At 37.6% G+C, this 27,888-nt stretch overlaps 1 protein-coding gene across 1 annotated transcript in view; it reads left to right on the top strand.

Moving 5' to 3' along the window:
• The first annotated feature begins 21,249 nt into the window (after positions 1 to 21,249).
• Positions 21,250 to 27,888, top strand: part of LOC109065380 (pleckstrin homology domain-containing family G member 1-like) — a 33,674-nt gene continuing 27,035 nt past the window's right edge. The window contains 1 exon segment of the mRNA XM_042712578.1: positions 21,250 to 21,535. Within this exon segment, the coding sequence (XP_042568512.1) occupies positions 21,526 to 21,535 (10 nt within the window). The 5' untranslated portion in view covers positions 21,250 to 21,525.

Below are 27,888 nucleotides of genomic sequence, written 5' to 3'. Positions count from 1 at the left end.
CGATGCAAATATCTGCTGGAATTGTGGTTTCGGGAAATGCTGAATTGTTGAACTATGTTAGTAACGATGGAGCTCTTGACCATATAGCACCTAACAATGCTTTTGGGAAATGCACCCTTAGTTAATAACAGAGGTTGAACTCCTAGAAACATCTGGAGATGTGTGTTGAGTGTATGGTTAAGAGCCTGCAGTCATGCTCCTTTGGACCAATTTTCCTGCAAAATTTGATTTCCAACCTATTCAGCACATCTGAACTGTGATTTTTCAAGTGATCCTGAAGACCTTGATTAGCTGGTCCAGGTGTGTTTGATTAGGGTTGTAGCTAAACTCTGTGGAACAGCGGGTCCCCAGGAGCAGGATTGGAGACCTGTGGTTAAGTCAGTTGCATTTTGGTTGATTTTCTCTGAAAAGAGAGCACTCACACTCTGGTTCTAGAACTGACGCTCTCTTTCTCTCTGTCTTTCGTCCTAGTTTCCTGTATTCTGTGACAGCACCTTGGGGAGTTATGGGGAGAAGGAGGGGTGAGGAGAAGAGAGCTTAGAGAGTAGAGGCTGTATAGGTTTTATTTAGTCACTAAAGGTTCAGCTGTCCTATATTAGTGACACACTTGAGGCCAAAGAAGAGCCGAGAAGCATATGTGACGATCAGAACCGCATGTGTGACTGCGAGTTGAGATGGACCAGTATGTGTCAGTCTAAAGAGAAGTGTGTGTGTGTGTTGTGTGTAAGGGTGAACGTTACAGTTGTTTTCTGTGGAGATTTGGTTTCAAAGGCAGGTGTGTTACTGAGACCCTATTAGATATATGTGTGTTTCTCTATTTCTCTGTCTCCTAGGTGTGGCCGTGTTTAGTTTAGCCTCAGGGTGCCACGTGAATTTCATCATGACCTTTTGGAACTGAAAGACATAATCCAAAGAGCTTGCAGGATCCAAGGATGTCACCAGCTTTAGCTAACTTTAGGAGTTTAAAGGGCGTTTTCACACCTGGCTTGCTTGGAGCATTTGTTTAGAAACTTGAATCGGATCCACACAAAAACAATTGGTCTGAGATTGTCTGTAAGATTGTAAATGGACCCCTTGATCGTTTGAAGTGGTTGTTTTTCGAAACTTGGTGCATTTTCATTTAGGAATCGTATTCCACACAAAAACAGTTGGTGTGAGATCACCTGTCATGGCTTGCAAATTGAAACCCAGTTATCTTAAAATGCTGTGGCTTTTCTCTGAAACAGGTGCTAGACAGCCGTCCCAACGAAGCCTTGATTTCTGCTGATAAATATATTTACATAAGTAATCAATTAGTGAGAGCTGGGATCAAGGCTTATATACATGTGTTTGTGTAATGACAGATAGTCAGATAATCTTGATGGATGAACGCTATGATGGGAATCCCATAAAAACTATGTATTACCAATGAGAGGACAGTTACTCATGTGACTTACATAAACACATTTTTGTAGCTTTGAAATTTGAAGAGCAAACTGAACCAAAGTGAAAGGCAACACTAATGATTTAAATCCATTTCAGAACAATGCAAACAACCAACAGGTCTGAAAACACTGCCTGAAGATGCATCCCTTCCATTCTACAGTATGTTTATGATGTGCAGTATTCATGAAATATATTTAATAAATTTGGGCTGCTGAAATATAATTTCTATCTAACAATAATCTTTCTTCTAATTTTTGTTCTTCCAGATCCAATTTACAAAGAAACTCTCACTTGAAATGTCACTTTTCAAGACAAAAGACCAAAGATTATATTTTTGGCCGCTGTGGCATCCATGTATAGTTATTATTTTTGCAAGAAATAATAATATAGTGCTGATCTTTGTAACAGATTCATAAATGAATGTCTTCTCAACTGTTAAGTGTCAGGGTAATGCTGGGAGCACCTGGGTCATGAACTTAGTTAGTAACGGTTGTCGGCCACTTTCTTCTGTGGTATGTTTACAGTAGCTTGGTTTTGGTGTAGTTAGCTAACATCAGAGGAGAGAGCAAATACAACCATGTTTGTAATTTTATGGCTAATGCAATTAGACATTCATCACTTTTTTTTTTTTTTTAAAGAGATATTTCAATGAATTCCTCTCCCAGAGGGGAATTTATTGGTCAATCTGGTAAAACTGAGACATTGTTGAGATCCAGCAGTGTAACTAGGACCTTAAGGACCCCGGCACAAAAACACATGATATAAATTATGTCATAACACTTTCTAAATAAAAAATATCCCAATAATTCCTGGTGTATGTGTCACTTATGCACTTGCACCAGGTATTGTGGAGCATTGGAGCATCCAAAAGATGAAAAAATGCGAAACTTTATGCAGATATCAAGAGAAAAGTGACCGGCAACAACCAGTCACTGTGGGATGCAGTGACTGTGACATCTGTAATGATCAGATATTACTATATTTAAATCCAATCTCAAATACAATTTGAATGCTTTCATATTGACTAGACTAGCTGGTTTAATAAAAATGTATTGCAGCAGTAGTTTCCAACCCTGGTCATGGATTACCCCCAATTCTGCACATACTGTATATTTTCCTAATCAAACTCACCTGAATCTACTCATCAGCTTGTTTAATAAAGACTCCATAACACGAAATAGGTCTGTCAAATAAGAAAGACATCCAAAATATGTACTGTTGGGGGAACTCCAGTCCAGGACAAGGGCTTGGAACCACTACATTAAACTAAAGTTTTGTAGTACTTAATTTCTTCTCAAGTTCAAGATCATATTTTCCCGGTCTTGTCATGGTATTGGGAGCATTTAGACTCTGATTTGTGATCTCTGCCAACTTATGATCAGTTTGTGCAATCGTGTCTCTAGATGGGAGCACACTATGTGTTCGCTGCGGAGGTTCAAGTGACCCTGATGCAAATCCAAAATATTTACACTGTTAACTGTTCAGACCCTTCAGGTCCCTGTCTCAAGCCCAGTCTTGTCTGGTCTGCAACATTGACAGATTATAAACATTTGCACACCTTAAAGCAGAACCGTTTCGTGTTTTCATTGGCACTGAATCGTGGTTTCCCCCACTGCAGTGGACACGCACTGTTAGGAGTCTTAATATTTAATCTATACGTGCATATGAGATATTGTGATTACATTAGGGTTCCTGGAAATAATGGGTCCCCTGTTCTGAGGGACCCACTGCAATATCCCGCCTGCAATACTCCTAGTTTTGCTACTAAACAAACAGGTGAAATTAAAGAGATGATGATTTCATGCTCTGTAAAACAATAGCTCCTAAATTAAACAAAATACACAAGAGATATGAAATCGGTATGAGCATAAGGTTTTTTTATGTGCAGAACAGAGAGAGATGACTCACAGGTTCACAATTTGTGTCTCTCTCTCTCTCACACACACACACACACTGCATGTTTGCACAGCATGCAGTGCTACAGCAGATTTGCCTGCAGCAGTTCACTATGTTGATCTGCGTATTACAGGACACAGTCCAGGATATCAATTATGCTCAATCTGCAGTCACAGATGAGCTGGATCTCTAAAGCATGTGTAAGCAAATATTTATACAGAAAACAGACAGGAAATCCAGCAGTAAAACTGGATAATGTCTATAATTGAGCCCCTTCAGAAGAAGAAACCCAGTGTTTTTGGCAATACTTACTAAATAAACACATTCTTCAGAAGTCCTGGCGGATGAATCTTCTATGATGGTTTTTGACAATGCAAACAAGAAGCAAAATATCGTACTTGAGGGTGGGCTCTTCTGACTTGGGTCAGTATGTAACCACCTGACAAACCACCCTTAATACTATAGGAGGCATCTCGCAACCACATATGTAGGCTACAACATCCTGGCATCAATTTGGTGACATCACTCAGATTTCTTTTCTAAAAATGTAACCCTATCTGTCAGTGCAGTTAAATGTTAGTCATGTTTTTGGAGTAGGTCTGCTGACAGTAGAAGTCTGTAAATACAGAGAATGAATTCTTTAGTTCATCTGATGTCTGTTTGTCACTCAGTTTGCCATGACAGGACATTCTTTACATTCTGAGATATTCATTCTTTTAGTTCAGCAAACATCTGGGCCCTGTTACTGCTTTCTGAGTGTGTATACATGTCTAAAAGCAGTTTCGACACAGATAACCCTTCATCAGTCAGACATGTGCTCTCCTGTTTAATGGTTTTGGTCGTCCAGCCAACAATGAAAGCAGAAAGCCAAGCCCAAATGAATTACAGAGTTTCTCTCTCTTCATATTTTCTCATTTCTGATTTGTTGGGACAGGGAGAGGCTTGTATTCTCTATTTTCATTTCAAAAATATTTTATCTGAAAGATCAGAGCACGGCATACCATATACATAATTGTTCACAATGTAGAAAGAAAAAATGCAATTATTTCTTTATCATAGTGTCTGATAAAAACAGATTTTGTAATGTGAAAAAGTGTAACTTTCACAACTCCAACGTCTTCCTTTATTGAAAATGAGCTGCATGAATTTTCTGAACATTCGAAACTTTCAAATGTCAAACATGTGAGAATATATGATTTTTTTTAACAACACTTCTTGGGTGATCTGAATCTAGGAACCCACCCATATCTAGAAATATCATAACGATTTTGGGGAGGACTCATTTGACTTAGTAAGCAATCTTCCACAACACCCTAGCAACTCGCTAAGAGCCACTTAGCCACTTTGTCCATTTTTGTATGGACATCACTTACATTTTCTTTAAAAAAATATGAGAAAATTAGTTATTATCTCTATGCTCAAGCAATCTTTGAAAGAAAATCCAACCAGAAAACTCGGCAGTGTGCAGTTATACATACACTTTTGACTTCAGTTATATTTGGGTTTTATTTTAGAGAGTGTGGTTTTAGCTCTAATACCAAACACATGTGATCCCAATACTGGCTTACCCACACCATTTTTAAAAGTGTGTGTTAAAAACCCACCATCTATTTCTGTCTTTGTGCCTAAAATGAGCTTTTTATGTGTCCTCTGTGTGTAGCTCCTGTGCATGTGTTTTATTCAGAGTCATAATGTATAGCAGCATGATTGTGAAGGGTTGATTTTTATAAGTCATTATAAATAGTTTTGAGGTCATCCTATCATAGTATCCATGAATTGCCATTTGAGTGAGGTCTTTTCACGATGAGGTCACATCCTGTTTGCTTCCCAATCTCCAGAAATCCGGAGCAGGAAGCGGGGAGCTTCCCACTGCAATGTGAACGTGCTGTTGCGCTAGTCACCTGGCCTGTAAACTGAGCGCTCATGCTCACTGTTGATTGGCTCTCCAGAGTCTTTCTGATGGGTAATCATTGAGTCACTCAGTGGCTCATAGCCAATCAGTAGAATAACATGACATTAATCCCATCACAATGGCCACAATTCAATGGTAAATTTTAGATGATGTATTTCCAGTGAATTATTTTGTCAGAAATGAGTGGCTTGTTTGTTTTAACAAGCCAGTCACCAACAAATTGATAATGTTATCAGTGGACAGTTGAGTTGTTTAATCTAAATAACCTGAAAGGTTTCAATTGGTAGAGCGCAACATTGTGCCAGCTTCTAAGATATTCTGACTAAAACACCATGCCTCAAACAGCTGTGATTCGATAATATTCTAGTGACAAGCAATTTGAATGTGAATATTATAGGTGAGTTCGACTTCATGCGGTGCGGCGCAGACTGTTGACGTTTTGTAGCAATGCCTGTTGGTTAGAAACAAACCACTTAAAATAGTACCAGTCAATGAGAGGTATGGCATAAAAGTATCACCAGAGTGATTCACTCATAGACTTTATTAAGCAGCACATTGATTTGAAATAAGTTTCTAATGATCATAGTTACTTGCTAAGATATCAGGGGCTATGAGCGCATATGCTGTCAGATTTACAGCACATAAATTCAGTCATTTCTCCTCAAAAGTCATGAACGTATGTAGCTAGTGGGCAGGGAGGAGAATCGAGTAGGCTTTATAGTTACCTGCACTTTTTTTCTTTTTAATAGTACTGATGTGTATTTATGTCTGAAACATAAAATAACATTTATGTGTTTGAAAACACTTAACAGTTAAATAAAAGCACTCATCGAGCACTCTTGCTAGGTGCCAAGTGCAAACATAACTATGTTAGCACCCTCAATAGATGGTCTAGGTTAAGGGTGTCCAATGCTGCATCTGGATGGCAACAATCCTGCAGAGTGTATCTCCAACCAACACCTCAGACACTGTGTAAGGACCCTGTCAGGATGCTAAGAATTTTGAGTTATCGCACTCTTCACTTCCCTTTCAGAAGCTCACTTAGTCACCCCCTTGAAGAACAGTGCAGCCTGCCATCCAGACCAGCTTCAGAGGGTTTGGGTTTGTGGATTTAAGTGATGAGTGGCTGCAGTGCTGGCTGTGATTTGTCGTGCTGTGGTAAACAGCCCTTAGTGAACAGGTTTTCTCCTTATCGACTTCCCAAGTTGTGTGATGTTGAGAGTCTCGTGCTGATCGAGCCCAGTCTCATGAAAATGCATATAAATAGTATGCCAAATAAAAATGAAAACTTGTGGTATTGATATGCAAAAATGGACTTTGGTATGCATATGATATGCATGTGTTTGGCCTGCACATAATACGTAGTTTTCTTGTATATATTATACAAAATTTGTTGGCGTGCATATGATACGCATCTACCAACAACCCTAAACATACCCATCACGTAGCATATGCACGCCAAAGTCCATTTTTGCATATCAATACCACAAGTTTTCGTTTTTATTTGGCATACTATTTATACGAACTTTCATGAGATCGGGTTAGTGCATCAGGCTTTCTCGTCACTGGTGCCTGGGGAGAAGAGACCGTGGAATACAGTATAAGCTTAGTCTGGAGTTAAAGCTCACCTCTGTTATAAGACTGATCATGTTCGGTAATTGTTATTGCTCATTAAAGGGGTCATATGATGCTGCTAAAAAGAACATTATTTTGTGTATTTAGTGTAATGCAATGTTCGGTTTAAGGTTAAAAAACATTATAGTTCTCTTTTATGCCCCGCCTTCTGAAACGGATCGATTTTTACAAAGCTCATTGGTCTGAAAAGCATGGTGTGCTCTGATTGGCCAGCTATCCGGTGCATTGTGATTGGCCGAATGCCCCAAGCATGTGACGGAAATGTTATGCCCCTTAACATAATATGCTGTCTCCCAGCAACACGAGACTCAGTCCAGCTGCTCTGCTCATGCACATCCCATCATCACTTTCTTTTAGCAGTTCAGTCAATGTACTGTTAGGAGTAACTGAATAGTTCGGGATATTGGTTTATTTCACATCAGAGGGAGTGTAAGGCACGTTTATAAAGTTATTTGTGGATAAGTGCATACAGGAGACGCAAACTGTTTCAAACGATTCTGTTTGATTTGGTGAACTGGTTCGACCGGTTCAGTAAGAAGATCCTGTTAAATAGAAAGATTTGTTCATGATAATCACTAGACGAGACAAAACAAATAAAACCCATTACAAACTAGACATTTGTTGCATCCAGTGAAGACATAATTACTGATTATAATGACTTATACTGTCTTTTTAGGCGTTGCGTTGCGTATCGCGCTGCGTAAACTTAAAACCATGTCTGCATTTGTGATCGGAGAAACAACAAACAACAAACCTACTCTACTGCTCAAAACTCGCATTTGAATCATCATTGGTAAATTATTTAAATAAAAAAAAACGTACTTACAGGCTGTGAGTCTGAAGCACCAGACTGTCCTTGCAAAGTTTGAACTGGCCAACTTTATATAAACAGCCGTTGTGCCACAGACACACTGCAGACTACAGGTTCAGGAAACAGTCCTCATCCTCTATAAAATGTGCTGCACACATCTGAATATTTGGGTTGGACTGTTCTGGAACAGTGTTGAAATACAACTTAACCACTGATTTCTAGTCATGTCCTCTTTTGGAAGGCCAAACAAAGTTTCACTTCAACGAAACACACAGTGACTCCACAAAAAAACGCCTTCTTTCTTTGCGTGAACATTTGGGCGCGTTATGCAAATCTTCCCACATAGTGACGTAGAGATGTGGGGCGTGTTAGAATGAGCCGTTTCAGGGGGGTGTGGTTGATCCTTAACTTTTATAAAGAATATCTCTTTGGATTTGAGACTTTAGTCATTGCAACTTTATAGATCTTCTTTATGCACCAAGACCTTGTAACAATCCAAAGAGAAAGGGAAAAATTTTAATCGCATCATATGACCCCTTTAAGTGTTACAGTTGATTCAGATATATTGCTTATGTCCTCAAAATATGAAAAAAAGAAAATAAATAAATAAACAAAGGTATTGTAAGTTGAGTAGCACTTTATTTTACAGTCCTGTGCTGCATGTACATACTATGCATTTATTATTGCAATTACAAAAACTGGGTAATAACTAGGAACTAACCCTAAACCTGCCACTAAACCTAATCTTAACTCATGTAGTTACCCTATACTAGCCAGTACATTCTTGGGTAAGTACTCTGTAAGTACATGTACTGTTAAATACAGTGTAACCACTAGTTCTTTTGGAGGAGGCGGAAAATAATAAAATCCAGCTATTTTCAAAGCTGAAAAACAGCGTTACAAATGCTGACAAAAACTAAATCTGGGCAGAAATCACTCAAAAAATAAATGCTGCTGACTATGGGTACAAATGAAGCCCAGAAGAAGTCAGGAATAAGTGGAGGGACATCGCAAGTGTGACAAAACGGAAGGCTGCAGCGCGTAAGAGGGAAGCAAACCAGACTGGTGGGGGTATCAATTCAGTTCCTCCTCTCACTACAGAGGAAGAGAAAATTTTGGCCATCCTGGGGCCTGAAGCATTGGAGAATCCTTGGAGGTCTAGATGCATCAACCAGGCCTTTGCCTTATAAAGTTTAGGCTTTCAACATCAGGCCACCTCCACCCTGGGCCTCTAACATTACGTCCTCTCCAGTCTGGCCCTTCAACATCAGGCCTTCTCCAGTCTGGGCCTTCAAAATCACCAAAGGGTCCTGGTCTATTGCTCTCTTCCTCTGATTCACCTCTGTCTGAGGCCTCCTCATGTGCTGAGCAATGTCCTCTGACACAGAAGGTGACGCAGAAGTCAGGCATTGTATATAAATGCCTACATAGGGACACATTTTACCCCCTTTATCTGAATCAGAAAGAGCTTTATTGCCAAGCCCTGTGTTAATGAGCCCTTGTACATTTACAGGAAGGGATATCCAGCCATTAATGTTCAAACAGTGTGTGATCACCAGGGGATGTTCAGTGACATTGTGGCAAAATGACCTGGAAGCACACATGATTCCTTTGTGTGGCCCAATTCTGCAGTTTGCCAGGTGGCTGAAGAGGGTGGCTTTGGTGATAGCTGGCTGCTGGGAGACAGTGAATATTCTCTTCGCCCATACCTCCTGACACCTCCTGACAGACTTAAATGAACACTTAAAAACATTAAAAATTATTTTGCAAACAGTGTATATACTGTGTGTGTGTCTGTATATATATGTGTGTACATACATACATACATACACACACACACACACACACAAAAACATTTGTAGAGAGTATTCTATATTCTAATTCTGTAAAAACAACAAAATCACTCACTTATTTATACATTTTTGTTACTTTATTTGGGTACATTCATTTTCTATAAAAATACTGTGATTTGAGTGTTAAAATTTAATATAAATGAAAACCTCTAACATACTGTTTTACCAATATTGGTATATGAGAAATATGTCTTTAGGAATGTTTTAAAGATAACTCACTTGACAAACTCACCTTTTCTTCGCACAAACGAAATGAAGGCTGCGTTTCAGTCGGCATGATGAATGCTTTAAGAGGGCACTTCGAAGGGAGAATAATTGCGAGGGCCACGCTGCTATATAGTTTCAAACTGAATTTGTAAATATATTTAAAGGCGAATTAGATAATAAACTTAAACCACAACTTTAAGTCTTCAATCTTCAAAAGTAATAGGGCATAGGGTCAATAACAGAACACACCCCAGGTGCGGCACAATCAATGACATCAACACAGCAAACTAACGACGATATTTGCCTCTAACCACAAGTGAAGAGCTGTCATTCCAATGACACAAGTTTGCGATGCAGTTTGCGAATGTTCGTTTGAACTATGGTTTCGGGAAACACAGAATCGTTGAACTATGTTGGTAACGACGGAACTTGCGACCAAAGTTGCCTAATGATGCTTTTGGGAAACGCACCCCTGCGTGACAATAGATCCCTTAACCCGCCCCATACAAAAACATAACTACTACAACAAATTACAAACTTATTAACAAAAAACACCAAATTAAAAACTCATAGATAAAAGACTCTTGGTTAATAGTGAATACGTGTTCCCTAATCTAAAGTGTTACCATAAAAATATGCCTTTAAAAAGACATTATTAAAAATAATCTGATTTGTATGTGTGATTAATCACAGAAAGTTGTATGATTAATTAGTGTATTTTTTTTTTTTTTTTACTTTTAATAAGCTGTATGTTTCCTATGTAGGGTATGCCAGATGTCACAATAACAGTCAGTGACCTGAATCTCACACGGACTCAAACAGTGTTGCCCCAGTGCGCCATGCACGGGTGTATCTAGTGTTTATGGCATTTTTACAAGGCCATTTATTATTGTTTATGCTGCATTGTATCTTTTGTAATGAATAAGGTCATAAATACATGAGGCTTGTGTGTTTTATTAAAAACCGAAGTGTGATGGAAACACTTCAGTCTCAGATAGCAGGAATGACCGTTGGACTCTATTGAGGGACTTTCCTCAAGAGTGTGAGTGTGTGCAACAATTATTGAAACAATGCCCCTGTTTTACACCATGACATTGTTTTGGGTCTCATACAGTTTCACCGATTTCCTCTGGTGACATTAGTGTGTTTATGTGTGTGTGTGTGTGTGTGTGTGTGTGTGTGTGTGTGTGTGTGTGTGTGTGTGTGTGTGTGTGAGGTAAAGTTTCTTCTTCTTCTTCTCTTCTGTTGGTTCCTACAGTTACACCCTGAGTGTGTGTGTTTTCAAAGCATTAGCCCCAGTCTGAGCACTGAGCAGAAATCCCATCTCTACGTCTATCTCAGACCGCTTTCAGATCTATTTCTGTGTGTGTAGCCTCTTTAAAGTGACCTAGTTCTATGTATATGTATAGAGAGGAGGACGGGTTGCCCTTGGCTCGCTTCTCGCTTTCTTAACCCCTCCGTTTCTCTCCAACTTTCTCTCAAAGGTGCATCAGGAGAAACTGGTGGCATCTGTTCAGTTAAACCTTTGGAACTTTTCCCGTCTGCATTTATAAAAAGACGCTAACTTGGGGCTGAAGTCTATTCCTGGAGGAAGTGTCTCAGAACGAAACAGTGGCAAAGCTGTTTGAACGGTGACATTAATTCTATTAATCATACATATAATCAATTTTAAGTAAAATCAACTCATATTAACATCAAATCATATTATAAGAGTGTTGGCCATTATTTTTGATGCTTGTGCAGATGGATGAATGTCCTCCTTTAAAATTCAGTTTTCATGTTTACTAAGTTCTTACTCTGACCATGTTCTGTATTTGTAGGAGTATTTATGTTTTTTTATTTGTATAGACTGAGGCACCGTGGCATTACTGAGCTCATTTAGGAAGCTTTTTATTTCATAAAATTGCTTATGAATATCCAACTCCACACACACACAACGCATATTCATGATTTCATACATTTACTAAGGATAATGTTTTAAAATCAATGGAAATGAAGTCTACAGCATATCAAAATAGAGCATATCATTATATTCATAATATATTTTCAGAAAACAAATCTTAATATCTAATTTATCTCGCTTTAATGATGTTTAAATATTTTTAAGGGTAAACTAAATAATGGCAGTTGTTTAAAACAAAATGTTTGTCTTGTAATAACTCTGTCTACTGAGTTTGTATGGTTGTGTGTTCTAGATTTGGATGTGCAAATATTTGGTGCGCAATACTTACACGGTAAAATACTGGAAATGTGCTGATGTCATTATGTGAGTGTGTAAATGTGCTGCATATTTAAAGTGATCCGCTTGATGGACACACAGTCAGTGTCAAATTGTTGTATATTTTGAATGAGTGATTTTCATTTTTCTTCAGGAAACACACACACACACAAACACACACACACCCATGTTAGTCAGAGGCAGACCATTTCCACCTCCTGCTGACTACTCACCCAGTGTGATCATCTGAGGCCAAACACACTTCCTCCATCACACACACACACACACACACACACACACACACACACACACACACACACACACACACACACACACACACAGAGAAACACACTGACCCCTAAAAACACAAAACTACTTTATACATGGCTACCAAATAAACAAATAATGTTAAATTGCCATTAAACATTCATTTGACTAGATGTTTTGAAATGTTGTGACACGAGAGACAGGAAACTAGCCCAGCTTAATTGATTGTACAGTTTACTGAATGCAGTATAAATGCAGTGTGTGTGTGTTTGTACTTCTTTTGCTAAACTTGAAGGGCCAGATTTTTGAAGATGTATGTGTGAAGTTGTGTAGGGTGTGTGTGTGTGGGGGGGGGGGGGGGGGGGCTTTTGACATGTTTTAGGGATTGGGCTCAGGGACGATAGCTTTCATGTATCTTCACTTGGATGAACTTCACAGCTGGAATAACAAATACTAACACACACACACACACACACACACACCTTGCAAACAGAAACAGAAAGACATACACATATACAGTCACCTGCTAAAATCTAGTCTATTACCAAGATGCATCAGGAAAATTGCTTTAGATTTTCATCTGCTGTGGTGGAGTGTGATGATATTCATTAATGCAAATTTACAAGCAGTGTAACTTATATTTGCCCATATAGTACACTGTGAGACCAGAGTGTTTACCCTCTCTCTCTCTTTCTGTCCTTCTTTGAGAAGGAGTGCGAGAGTGAGGGACCCACTCATTTATTAACGATGTTCTTTTGTGTGGGCCGTCCCGCCCCTCACATCCCTGTTCCAGGGCCTGCCACCGAACCTGTTGTCATAACAACAGCTGTCTTCCTGCCAACCCCCAGCCTCTGTATTGTGTGTGTTTTACTTTGATATGGTTTGGAGTACATGATCATTCCCAAAAATTTGTTTAATATAACAAATTGGATTAATAAATAATATTCAGTATTTAACATAGCTTTAATATAACCCTAATCCCAATCCTGTTATTTCAATAAACAAATTCATGAATTGTCATGTAGAAGATCTAGATCCTGGCATGCACACTAAGTTTACTGAATGGTCTCTATGAGTGCTTTACAGTGATGCACAAATAGTAGTTGATGAACATGTCACATTTGTAGTGCATTTTAGCACAACTGTAAGCATATATTCCAGAGTCAGAATCTAGGACTGCAGTTATTTGATTTATAAAATGATAGTACTTTGCAATCAGGTTGAATTTATTTCTGTGATTTCAAATCTGTATTTTCAGCATAATTACTCCAGTCTTCAGTGTCACATAGTCCTTCAGAAATCATTCTAATATGCTGATTTGCTGCTCAAGAAACATTTGTTATTATTAACGTAATATTATAATTATCAATCAAAACAAAAAAAAAAAACTTATAAAAAAACCTTTATTAAAAAAATACTTTAAATATAAATCTTTTAAAACATCATACAAGTTTTTACTGTCACTTTTGATTAACTGAATGCATCCTTGCTGAAAAAAGATATGTAAAAGGTATTGAATGGTTTTGTATGTAGAAATTAAAATTAACTTTAATGTAATAGTTTCATACCGCATATAGCATAACCTGGTTTAAAACCAACCGAACCTTTGTGTTTCTGTGCATTTTCTCCTTATTCATGCTGTCGTCTTCTCCTCTGTGTTGTTACATTAGCTTTAGTAGACTGTAATATGCAAATATCCTTCACTTTTAAAAAGTGCAGTCCTTATATTGTGATGTTTATTATTTTATTATAACAGTATCTGGTGGTGCAAATAAAACCAAGTACACAATGGTAGGGATGTCCTCAGTTAACACTAAACGTGTGAACTACACATGTAAGGATATAAAGGTGAATGGGTGCATGTGTGTTTGTGTGAAATCTCACCCTCTTCCTGTTAACCAGGGGTTTTGTTCAGTTTGTTTGAGTGATCGGGGATTAAACTGCAGTTTCAAACTCTGAAACTGTGAATGGGGCTGGATTTGTGTGTGAGAGAGAGACTTTAATCCATCAATTCTAACTGACAACAAGCTCTTTTAGCTTATGCTACAATGCAGTACATACATACACACACACACAAACACACTCATGCAAAACATTATACCTATACTGACTGTAATCTGAATTTGTGACATGATCAAACATTTATGTATAAATGTGTGTGTGTGTGTGTGTGTTACACTAGTGCTTATTAAAAGGTATTATCACTTTCACAGTTGCTTATCATATTGTGTAAATAGCTGTGTGTTTGTTAGGTTTTCAGTGTGTGTGTGTGTGTGTGTGTGTGTTTAAGGTGTGTTAGAGTCACTTGTACTAGCATGTACTGTACCTCTGTTGTCTCCTTCTGAAAATGTGTCCAAAGAGAATTAGTCTCTTTTCAACTCAAAGCAATTCTGAATCAACTCAAAGCCACAAATCTGATTACTTCACACTTACTTATTACCCGGTGAATAAGTTCATAACTCAATCTTTGGTAAACTGTCCACAGCGGCTGGCCACAGATGTCTGTATGACTCTTGAGATAAGTACAGACAATGATGTACTGCTGATGCTTGCTTGTTTGTTCCAAGACTCGAAGGCTAATTCAAAAATAATTTTTTTATGTTGTAAATTGTGCAGTTTAAAGGAACAAATATTTTTAAATGAACAATTTATTTAGGTAAAATCTTTAAAATGCTAAAATATGTTACGAACTTCAAGGGGCTAGGAAATACATTTATAATCTTAAAAATTATTTTGGGTAAATGCAAAATATATTTTGGACAATATAATTATAAGACTGAAAATATTTTTAAAAAGTGGTCAATGTATATATGATGAAATATATATGAAATATATGGATGCCATCCCAAAGAAGCACAAAGTCAATTTTACGGACTTTTAAGTTAAATGTTCCCTCCTGGTGGAATGACCTGCCCAACTCAATCCGAGCAGCTGAGTCCTTAGCCATCTTCAAGAATCGGCTTAAAACACATCTCTGCCATCTTTATTTGACCCTCTAACTCTAGCACTCTCTATTCTAATTCTATTCTTATAAAAAAAGAAAAAAAATCTATCTACCTTTCTAATCTTATTGTATTCTTTTCATTTATTATACAATTATAAAAAAAAGATCTCTAACACTAACTTGCTCTATTCTTTTTCTATTCTGTTTTCTTTTTATTTATTATATTATTTAAAAGCCCTTGCTATGTGTACTGAGTTTAAGCTAACTGAGAATTGTTATAGCACTTATATCATTGCTCTTTTGTTGTTTTTGATTGCTTCCATTGTCCTCATTTGTAAGTCACTTTGGATAAAAGCGTCTGCTAAATGACTAAATGTAATGTAAATGTAAATGAAATAGCCTGCTGCTCAACATTTAAATCGTTTGGTTCAAAGTTCATTACCCATAGCAGACTTAAGCCCCTTTCACACTGCGATTCCAGAAAATACACCGGTAATGTGTCCTGGCAATTGTTCCTGGGTTGATAGATTTTGGCCCTTTCAGACTGCCAGTGATTTCCCGGTATATGTGCGTGCATTCACACACAACCCATAAAGGTCCCGTAATGACACGTGACATCAGGATGTGACGTATAATGTACGAGTCGAAAACGCTAGGCACGTTAACTTTCACTTAAGCTGGCGAATGATCTCAGCTTCAGCGTGGATAGTGAGGAGCTAACTGATCTCTGCTTCATTACAGTTTGCACATATTTTTTTGTCATGAACGTTGATCTGCCTTCAAAACACCTGGTAAAAGAGTTGCACGATAACGTGCGTCATCACTACGACACACCTTTTACGGCATTGGTTCTGGCTTTTGTTCACACAGAGCTCGTTCCGGGACAGAACCTGGCAATGTTACTAGGTCCCCAATCCGGGATCGATCCCGGAATCAGTCCCGGGACATGTTTGCGTTCACACAGAAGGCGATCTGGCAATTTTCTGGGACCAACGTGCAGAGTGAAAGGGGCTCTATACAGGTGGAGGGGAGGTGGAGGCTTTCTGACAGTAAAGAAACCTTCCACCTACCCCAGCTAAATAGCATGTCATATATCCTATTTGTGCAGCAGCAGTATGTCTTATATGCTTACAGAAGTTTGTCTGTGGATGCACTGGCAAAAGCAGCAGCAGCAATAATTAACTGCAGTAGCAGTAGCAGAAAACTACATCAACACTGTCATATCCACTGGTCCATTACCATGCTAAACTATTCTGAGAGCTGTCATGATAAAAATATTTAAAATATTTTTGTAGATTTTTTTAATACTGTATTTTAAAAACATCTGAAAATGTATATATTTTTGCTGTATGAGTTTAGTTGATTTATTGGTTTGCTGCTCATTTGTGTGTGTGTGTGTGTGTGTGTGTGTGTGTGTGTGTGTGTGTGTGTGTGTGTGTGCTCATTCATTTATTCACTCACTCACTCATTCGTTAGTTAGTTAAAGTATAAGTAATTTTAGTTAGCTAGATTGTTGGTTCATTAGTACTTTATTTCCTTTGTTCATTTATATGAATAGTTAAAGGGTTAGTTCACCCAAAAATTACTCCCCCTCAAGTTATCCTAGGTGTAAATGACTTTCTTCTGTCAGACGAATCCAGTCGGAGTTATATTAAAAATTGTCTTTGATCTTTCGAGCTGTTTCATGGCACTCAGTGGGTGTTGTAGTGCATCAGTCCAAAAGAAGTTAAATAAAAAGCATCCATCCATAAAAAAAATAAAAAATTGTCTCACATGGCTGCGGGGGGTGAACAAAGGCCTCCTGTAGCGAATCAATGCGTTTTTGTAAGAAAAATATCCATATTCCAAATGTAATAATCACTTTAATGTAGCTTGCGCCAACAGTTGTACACAGAAGCAGTTCCAGGCTGATGACTTATGTGCCGGTGAGTCTCGTGAAAACAGTAGAAAAGGAAGAAACAGTAGAAAAGGAAGAAAAGTTTCCTTACTTTAGCAAAGAAAAAGCAGTCTTCTCTTGGCTTATATTAAAATCCTCCGACATTTTTCTTTACAAATCCTCGTTTTGTACTTCTAATTAGTGACCGTTGTGTTGTTTTGATGTCTCCGCTGCGCTTCCGCGTTCGCCACTTCCGAGCGGCACATGCTCAAAGCTGACCTTATACGTCACCCCCCTTCACCCCCCTACCCCCCACCCCCACCCGGAGCCGTGTGAGACACTTTTTATTAAGGATGGGCGCTTTTGATTTCACTTCTTTTGGACTGATGCACTGCAACACCTGCTGAGTGCCATGAAACAGCTTGAAAATCAAAGGAAATTTTTTATATAACCCCAACTGGATTCGTCTGACAGAAGAAAGTCATATACACATAGGATGACTTGAGGGTGAGTAATTTATGGGCTAATTTTCATTTTTGGGTGACCTAACCCTTTAATTCATGAAAAGCTAATTTACCTACATGTTAGTTAGTAGTTCACTTGTGTGTGTGTGTGTGTGTGTGTGTGTGTGTGTGTGTGTGTGTGTGTGTGTGTTTATTCTTTCATTTATTAAATTTCTTATGAAGACAGTCATGATATCTAATCTGATATTTAGATAATTAGATATAATGAATGAACTAAAATTACTAGCAAGTGAAAGGTGTATGATTTAATCAGGCGTGTTAGTCGACAGGAATACATCTCCCTGACTGATAGTGAGTAATGAAGTGGCTGTGGTGTATTGTTTGTTTCGGACGGCTCGTCTCCAGTGAGAACAGAGGGGGGACAGTCTTTATGTGGTTCAGCTATTGATCAGTCCTGAACCCCCTGCTACTGTTTCACACACACACACACACACACACACACACAGAGAGAGAGAGGGAGAGAAAGAGAGACAGTGTGTGTGTGTGTGTGTGTGTGTGTGTGTGTGTGTGTTGGGAGGGCCAGCTTGCTGTGAATCTGCTGACTAACGTGAGCCATTTGGACCATGCTATAATTTTCTCTCTTTCTCTCTCATACCTGGGCTCTGTTCCAAAACCTAGTGAGCTGCCTAGGTAGACAGCATTTAAAGGCATCATAAGTGTCAGTCTAAGGCTACGTTTACACAACAACGATGTAGTCAAAAACGGAAAAGTTTTTCCCTTGTGTTTTTAAAAAGTTTCTCGTATACACAACAACATTTTCAAAATTATTCGCATTTACACATATCCACGAAAACGGCCAGAAACGCTGTATTACGTATGCCAGGCCAGTAGTTGTTGCTGTCACCTTGTTAGTAAACAGTACCTGTAGGGAAGTGATGATTATATGTTGTATATGATGCGTCTCCACTGTTGGTTGTAATATTGGTGAAGTAAATCCACACTTTGCTAAAGAATGTTAGCAAACTCTGGAGCAACAACAACAGTACCATATACTCCACCATTGTTGTGTATGTTTGTTCGTGCTTGCCTTTAAAATTGACACGTACTGTGCATGTCTACATACCTAACATGTACAATGTATGCACATGACATCATCATTTTCAAAGATTCCCGCTTTGGGTATTTACATGGAAACGACAACAGTGCCGTTTTCAAAAACTAGCACTTTGAGACCCATTTTCAAAAATATGAAAATTTTCAGTCCCCAAAACGCTGTTGTTGTGTAAACGAGCAGAAAAAACGCATAAAAGGTTCCCATTTTTGGCAGAAAACGTTGTCGTGTAAACAGCCCCTAAAAGGCTTTCTTTTGCCACATGTATATTGCCACATTTTTATATGTCCTTTCGTAATTAATTGTATTGTCTTTAGATATGGTTAAAGTGTACAATACTGTCGAATTTACTGATAAGCATTTATGGTAAAAAGAATTATGTATGTCATGTATTTAAATATGTTTGTAATTACACATTTGTAATAATGAAGTTTCAGTTTAGTATGTTTAAAATATAGTAACTTATAACTTACATTGAAAACACTAGTTTAAAATATATTTATGTACTTTACGTGTGTTTTAGTATGTTAGTCATATATGAAAATAAGTGTACTTTAAAGCACAACAAAATATGATTAGAACAATGATTTAAAAAAGCATTTTGGTAACACTTTGTAAATCATTGTAAATCAGTGGTCAAATGCTGTGTGGCCTCTCAATTGCAACCTGTCCTCCAACTAATACGCTCGTATAGGTCGTTTGTCCAAATCCCTGAAATACGACCCATCAGAGCGTATACTACAATTGCGCCCCTATCGGCAAAAGGTCGTTTTCATATTAATGTTTTTGTACTCTTTTATTTGCACTGTGATTTGCGTTTCGTGTAGCTCAGTTGGTAGATTATTGCGTTATACCTTGAAATGCAATCATGCTATCATGGGTTCGATCCCAGAGAATGGACGTGCATGTAAAATGTATATGCTCAATAAATCATAATTTAGCATGATTTCTGTGAGGGTTAGGTTTAGGGTAGGGTTTGTACAGTACGTCATTCGAACGAATAAGCCACCTAGTAAAATATGTACGAATTACTGTGAGATCGGTGTAAAAAGTCCTCACATTGCATTTAAATAAACGTGCGTTTTGATTGATAATGACATTATACGTCATTTCATGACGACAAACGCAACGCGATACTGTCATTATTTTTACGCCCGCTAGAGGTCGCTTAACTTTAAAACGTAAATATAGGTCGTAATAAGGTGCTTGCACAAACAACCTATATGGTCGTTTTTTGTTGGAGGACAGGCTCCTCAATTGTCTGTGTAATTACAGCCTCCGGACCAGTGACTGGTCTTTGTGTGAGTGTCCACAAAACTGGAAAACTTCCTGAATATATATAGTGGTAGGCTATTTTCGAAAGGAACATTTAAAAGATGAAAATGAGGAATTAGGGAGAATCGATATTGTGTATAATATGTAATCATGTAATCAATAAAAAAGTAACTGTAGTCTGATTACGAGTATTTTAAAATGTACAAGTACTGCATTTTTGGAATCTGATTACGTAATCCAGATCACATGTAATCCGTTATTAACCAGCTCTGTATGAGAATATATATTAACCAATGATCCGTTAAGCAGTATATAATGTTTGTTAATGATTTATTAATGAAAGTTATTATAAAGTGTTACCTCTGCAAGTACAGTTTTTAAAAATATACTTTTAAGATTTGAAATACACTACAAATAACGGTACAAAGGGACAAGTTCAGAGAAATCTATCAAGCTCATTTGTCCAAAGATGGTTGATTAAGCAAGAGACATGTTAAGTATAAATAATTTAACAGATTACATTGATAACATTTTAAATATACACTGTAAAAATTATATGTCAACTTTTTAAAAACTAAATTTATTTTTATTTTAACAAATCAAAATATGTTGAGCAATTCAAAATATGAAATTCAACTTGATTGTAAGTCTGTTTAATGTAATTTAAGTTGAAATGACTTGTACAACCAATATAATTATACTTTATATATACTTTTATAATTTAAGTAAGCAACTGAACTTAAGTTTGAGTGTTTACCAGTTTTTGTGTGTGCTGTGTATTTAGCATTATTAAAGTAATGTTAATACCAAACGTTGTAGAAAGGTATGTATAATGTGTCTTGTGTGTGTCACATGAAGATAACCATTTGTATAACACAAACAGTTGCTGCCTATGTAGTGTTCAACATCTCTCACTTATGAAGTTCCTGAAGCAGAGACTGTCAGAAGTTCATCACAGGCAAAAATCCTTTGCAATTAATCATCTGTCCGTGAGCAGTGAGCATGTCACAGAAAACAAAGACTTAGCCTGATGAAAGGGATCTTTCACAATTCCAAAAATTTGTCTCAGACTGCCAGAATCAAGCAGCCTCATACAGCCTCACTAGTGTTTGCAACAGAGCCACGGTGTCAATGTTTTGTTATGCCAAAATACAAATACTTAAAATAAGTCACATGACAAACAAGAACACAATAAATTAATAAACATTGTAGGAAAAAACATGCACGGGAAGTTCACAGGAAGTTAAAAGAGAAAGTGAGAGAGAGGCATTCTGTGGAAGTTTGAGCCGCTAATGTGTTGCAGTGGGAGAGGGAGGAGCCACAGGGAGGGAGATTTGGGAAGAGAATCTAGAAGTGCTCAATGTGTGAGTGACAGGCAGACCGGCAGGACCGTTGTGGTGCGGCTCAGAGCTTATGTGTGTGTGAACACAGGATTTACTGAATGTGTGCGTGTGTGTGCAGTATCATTCACACTGATGGAGCTATTCCGTGTGTCTCAGGAAGAATGTAAAGTGAATTGAAGGATTAGAAGAGTGTGTTGTGTGTGTGTGTGTGTGTGTGTGTGTGTGTGTGTGTGTGGCACTGGTCTGGAATACTAAGTGGATATGTGATCAAATCTGGATCGAGCTGCAATGCCTACGGGTAAGAGATCACACTTGCATGAAACATCATAAACAGATGATAAACAAGTTTTTGTTTTTACTATTATTACGTTTTGTGCACTTGGTTTCTTTAGACATGAAGAATCTCATCATTAAAGGTGTCTTTATGGCTTTTAAAGTCATATCAGCTCTCGAAAGTTTCCTGTCAATGTGTGTGTTGGCAACATTTGAACACTTCTCTGATTGATGTCAGAGCTGCTGTGTTTAAACTGCCCGAGTACTGCTGTCAGGGCACTCTCTGTTTAACTAAATGTAAGTATGTGTGTGTTGGCAAGTTGGGAACTGAGAGTATTTATTTGGCTTGGTTTGTGCTGGTGGGCTCGTGTACCAAACAGAAGTCCTCTACACAACCTCAACTGACTGAAATATGTGTAAGTGCATATATGTGTGTTTGTGGGTTGCTGTACTTTGGGCACAAATTTGCCGCCAGACATTAGGTAGATCTGACCAAACCTTTATTTTAAGACATTGTCAAAGGTAAATAATAGATTGTTCTTTTAAAGGGTAGGGTTTGGCTTGTTTGGGGTCGTTATAACTAGATTTAAATAGCTAAGTAGATGTGTGTGTTGTTGTGAGCATGTGTTTGCATAAGATTTTGCATTAATATCAGTGGTATTACACTGTACAATGAATAATTATTTGTAAATGAAACAGATTATTGTAGTACATTTCAGAAAATTTCAGTCTTTTTACATCAAATGTACCACCAGTTTCTAAAGTCAATCCTACACATATTTTTTTCAGTGTGTTTTGAAGGGGTATATATTTTGGTTATGTTATGGAAACCTTTCGCTCTCTGTTGCTCTCCCCCGCTCCTGACCCAAATTAGTCTCCCATGGGTTGAGGGTTTCGGGGGGATAATAACAGTTTAGAGTCTGCTTTAGACAATACCAGCACCCCCTCAGGACATCTGTCCCTAAAGTAATACACCCCCCAGGACGCAACCCAGCTGGAGAGAGCGAGAAAGAGTTTGAAGCGTGTGTTTGAAAGATGGCGTGGTGAAAACCTGTCAGAACTTATTTGCAGATAACAATTACTTGTTTCAAAAGTTCAAAAAGCAGTCGTCCTAGGAGGTTCTGCCCTGGCTTACCCGGAGCATCATTTTTCATTTCTGTGAGAAATAGCTTAATGAAAGTACACTGTACCTTTAGCACCTTTCTACCTTATTCACACATAAAATGTTCAATGTAGTACCTTAAGGTTACACATTACTACTCTAAGGTACTAATATGCACCATTTGGGGGTGCCCCAGTGACAAGATGTTGTACCCCTAAAGATACAATTTTTGCAATTTCAATCGGACAGTGTAGATTTTCTTCAAATTTGGTCAAGTCTCTGAAGCAAATCTGTCTCAGTGAATTCTAATCTGTAGGTATCACTAGGGCCCCATATGTGTGGTGTGTATATATTAGTATGTTCATTCATGCAGGTTAAGTCCCTTTGTCATGTCCTACTCTTTAAATAATTTGGTTGTTATAAATGTGTAATTAACACATTGTTTTTTTTTAAAATGCACATCATGTACACATGTGTACTAAACTATGTGTATGTTATATTATACATACGAAGGTGAAAAAACAAATCATTCATGTTAAGGACATCACACTGCTGCTGTCTGGAAATAGAAGTACATCAATAAAAGATCCTGATCCTCCAGACAGGGCAAACATAGTTCAGATGTCATTCCAGACAGCAGCGCTTTGCAGATGACTGCAGAGATCATCAGAAGTCAGAAATATGGTCATCCATCCATCAAGAGTGTGAATGGCTCTGTCCTTCTCTCATATGGAATCGTTTTTGTGGTTGATAAATTGATATTTAAGATTTCCCTTGGACTGCAGTCAGACTGTTTTGTCTCTTCCAGTTCTTTGATGTGTTATAGTAGATAGAGAGTCAGTCTGCAAGTAAAATGCATTGAAAAAGTATTAAAGAATTTCTTTCTCTTTACTGTGTTACATCAGTGTTACATGAAGTGATGAATGTCCTGAGTTAGAATTTCCAACTCTGAGAAAATTCTACAATCAGATCTTTAGCCGGTTGATCTGATGACTTCTGGGAGATAATGGGCCGGTCTGATTGCAGGAAATGGGCAGCGAAGAAGAGCTATTTATAAAGATGTGATTACTCCAAGTCATTATGTTTGATTGAGAGATAAGCAAGGACTATTTCTCAGGATCCTCAGCTCTGGAGTAGATGAGATGTTTGGTGTGGTTTCGGGAATGCTTTTGGCATGTTATGAATCCGTTACAGGCATCCAGCTCCAGAAGTCGTGGTGGAGTTCCAGCATGTTTCAGAGACCAGAATAGAAATTGTGTTGCTTGTGTGAGTGTGTGTGCTGCTGTCATGCAGTCGAGCCTGAGAGATTTAATCCCATTGGTTATGGACACACAGTGCTTGGCTGCAAAACACACATTGCCGTGGAGATATCAAGACCATGAGAGCTTTGTATAATTTTGTGCAAGTGTCTGATTCTTTTTGTGCTTGGTGATCAGAGTTTTCTTAAAGCGAACGTGACAGTGTAAAAATCTTTGTTTGTGTTTGCATATGTTTCACGCTGTAGGATTCATTTATAATGAATACACACACATGTCAGTGTTTGGGACTGAAAAGCACGGTACAGCAGACCAATGCATAATTTTAAAAGTAATATAGCATAATATTTTTTAATGAAAATCTGTCAGTGTGGAAATTAATTTGCTGCCACTTATGATAAAGAGGTTATCAGACTGAATGCACCATTAAAGGATTGACCTTATCAGTCTGAGCAGATAGACAAGTCTAATATAAACACAGGCAATCAATCAGGCGGAAAAATCTACTTAAACCAAAAAACAAAAACATGCAAGCAAACACTCCTTATAATTCCAGGAAATATTCACTCAAAATTATGTCATAGTTTGCTTGCTGTCTTGTTTTTCTAACCTTGGAAATCATAGGCATCATGAAAACACCATAAAATAATCATAAAAGTAGTCCATATAACTCATGTGTTGAAGTCACATGGTGTTGGAGCCATATTATAGCTTAGTATGAAGAACAGACCGAAGTCCACTGATAGTCTTTCCTTTTTTTCAAACTTCCAAATATCATTTACAGTATAAATGCACCATCAAGCTTTGCTGTGCAGAAAACAGCAGCTTAATTTCTCCTTTTGTGTACTTTTGAGTAAACCCATGTTTTATATCAGAATGATGCTGATAAAATTGCTACACCACAAAACATACGGCAGCAACATTTCATAAGAACTTAAGAACATACTGGTAAAAAATTGTATATCCTGAATAGTGCATTTGGATAAAAGCGTCTGCTAAATGCATATATGTAAATGTAAATGTAAACTTATGAACATTTGCGCTAAAGGAACCATTTAACGATCATCTGCAGTCACCCATCTTTAATATGGTTAATACTTTGATGTCCTCACAAGCTTCTAATTTCAATTTCCCCAATGGTTTCCAGTGGAGCACAGTTCACTGGCCAGAACAAAAACACACATCTCAAGAGCTCACATTCTCTACAGAGAGACATATGTTGTACTGACTTGACCCTTATGTACGTCAGACCACATTACAGCATAAACATCATCAGTTGCACACTTTACAGTTACATTTGATTGCACAGATCTGAAAAGTGATCATTCTGCTGACAAGCAGAGTCATTCACACTTGTGCTTGAGTATTTGACATGTTTATGAGCGTGTGTTTGGTAATGATTATATATGTTTACTGTATAGTATGTGCGGTCAGGAACTGCTTACTGTGCATAATGACAGGGCAGAAATGTACACAGACTGCAGTTATATGACTTCACTGTGTGTGCATGACTGGGTGGGAGTACATGTTTATGCAGTTTTGTGTTCATTTTGCTAAGGCTAGTATCGCTATTATTTTTGTTCATACTTAGGGTTAGAATTTGTTCTCAATTTTACCTTGGAACGCAGATCATCCCAGCACAGTTTGTGCTACAGACATGAATGATACATCATATGTCTTGGACCACTTAGCTCACAGCTGGATGGACTTCAGCTCAAAGTCTGTTTTTCAAACTTTTATTGACATCCAGCTATATATAAATACACACACATGACTTCAGTTTGGGAGTCTCTCAAAGTCTCTTTCTCTCTCAGTAAACTGTAAAAGCTTCACGATCACAGGCCGCCCAGCCTGAACTCCTTCAACCCTCTGAATGTGTGTGTAACTGTAAAACGTGCACCATTCATCTGAAGAGGGCTGTTGGGGGGACTATTAGATGTTGTCTGTCTAATGAGCGAATGAGTGCGAGGCACAGAGAGAGAGAGAGAGAGAGAGAGAGAGAGAGAGAGTGTGTGTGTGAGTGTGTGTGTGTGTGTGTGTGTGTGTGTGTGTGTGTGTGTGTGTGTGTGTGTGTGTGTGTATGAGAGAGAGAAGTCTTTGTCCTTTAGTCTCCTCTGAATTATGTCATGTTTGAGTCTCCCAGCAGTAGCCCTCAGAGGGGCGCAGACAGGGCTTAATCCGCCTTAAGCCCCCCGAGTTACTCTCTCTCCTTTCTTCATTCTCCATCTATCGTTCACTATGAGGGTTGGATATGTGTGTCTAAGCCAGCATTGTGATATGAAGGAGAGAGTAGGAAAGTGGAGACCAGCTGCCCACCTTCTGCTTTTACCTCTGAGTAACAATGTTTGAACAATGAAGCTTCTTGAGACCTGCATGGAGCTTCATAAGACACATTCACTGAATGTCACTTTACTCTTTCAATACAAAAGTAATCAGTGCTGTTTAAAACTATATAGGGATGCAACAAATTATTATTTTGATATTTATTTTGAATTACTATTTTGAATTGATAAATCTTAACAATGATTAGAATGATTAATCGACCAATTGTCAATAATTTCACTGATTGTTGTTTGTTTATTATGTTATTGATTTTGCTAACAGCAAAGCGCTGCTTGCTTATACCTAACTGCTTTTTACCCCTAACCGAAGAATGCCAAAGAACTTTGTCCATGATAGGGATATGCCGGTATCAAATTTTCCTGTTGCGATTAATTGATAATGTTTTGTCACGGTATACGGTATTATCACGGTATTGAAATTTAGTTTTAAAAAAGTGGTCATAATATAGTATAACAGGTTAAATAAGTTTTTTTCTTATAACAAAAATAACTGAACATTTAAATACAATAAATCAATACAGAAAAAATATATAAAGTTAAAAGTTTTACACATTAAAGTGCAAAAGAACTATAAAGACCAATAGGTATCACTTTACAATAAGACATCATGAGTTAACCTTAGTTTAATGCATTAACACAAGGCAAGTTTATTTATATAGCACATATTGTACACAATGGTAATTCAAAGTGCTTTACATAAAAGAAAGTAAAAAAAAAAAACATGAAGAAAAATAACCTCAAAAATAAAACAAGCGATTTAAGAACTTTGAAAATTATTTAAAAACTTGACTTAAAAAGAATTTAAGACAGTTTAAAAATAGAAAATGATTTCACATAAAATATAGTGCAATACATAAAATATAGTGTAATCAGTTCGGACATCGCATAGTGCTCATTCAATAAATGCACAGCTAAACAATGAGCAATAGCTACATTTGCTACAGAAGTTATCAATCTTTGTTAAAAAATACAAGTCTTAGTTCATGTTAGCTCGTTAAATAACACCGTTGCAACTTCCGATTTTAACAATGTGTTATTAAATATTGGAATACCTAAGATTAATGAATGTTAAGAAGAATTTTTCATTGGCAGTTTGTTAACTAAAGAAGCCCTAATGTAAAGTGTGAATGAACAATAAAGAATCAAAACACTTTCAAACAATATCTAGGGCATGTTGTAGTCCAGATTAAAAAAAAAAGTTTGAAAATAAATAGCCTATTAAGTCTAAATATCAAAGTATTTGGCTCTGTGATGAACACCATAGCAAATCCACAAATCTGAATGGCTATTTAAAATTATTTAAAAATGGTTTAGAAAGTAGCAGCTGCTTTATTAATGGGGTTTACAGGGTAAGGCTGCAGTTTAGCGCCATCAGCTGTCAGAGAGTGAATGTGCTTTCATTCAGCGCGTCTCTCACGTGTTCCTCCATGTGCTTCTCTTACGTGCTTGTTTACATCAGAGCGCATGCTCCTTTCAAGCAGCATACAGCGTGTTGTGCATTTTGAGCAGTTGATGGGAAAAATATTCTTAAAATGCATCCAAAATTCTGATTAATTTGTAATATATAATTATTCACGTTATTTAGAAGTGCCCACGATAACAATACCGTGCATATTCATTACCGCGATATATCGCATTATCGAATACCGGCACAAGTCTAGTCCATGAGTATGTCGGG

The sequence above is a fragment of the Cyprinus carpio genome, chromosome A23, assembly GCF_018340385.1.
Source record: "Cyprinus carpio isolate SPL01 chromosome A23, ASM1834038v1, whole genome shotgun sequence".
In the NCBI taxonomy this organism is placed as follows: Eukaryota; Metazoa; Chordata; class Actinopteri; order Cypriniformes; family Cyprinidae; genus Cyprinus; species Cyprinus carpio.
The sequence above is the reverse complement of the archived record's forward strand: the minus strand, read 5'-3'. Positions and strand labels throughout refer to the sequence as shown.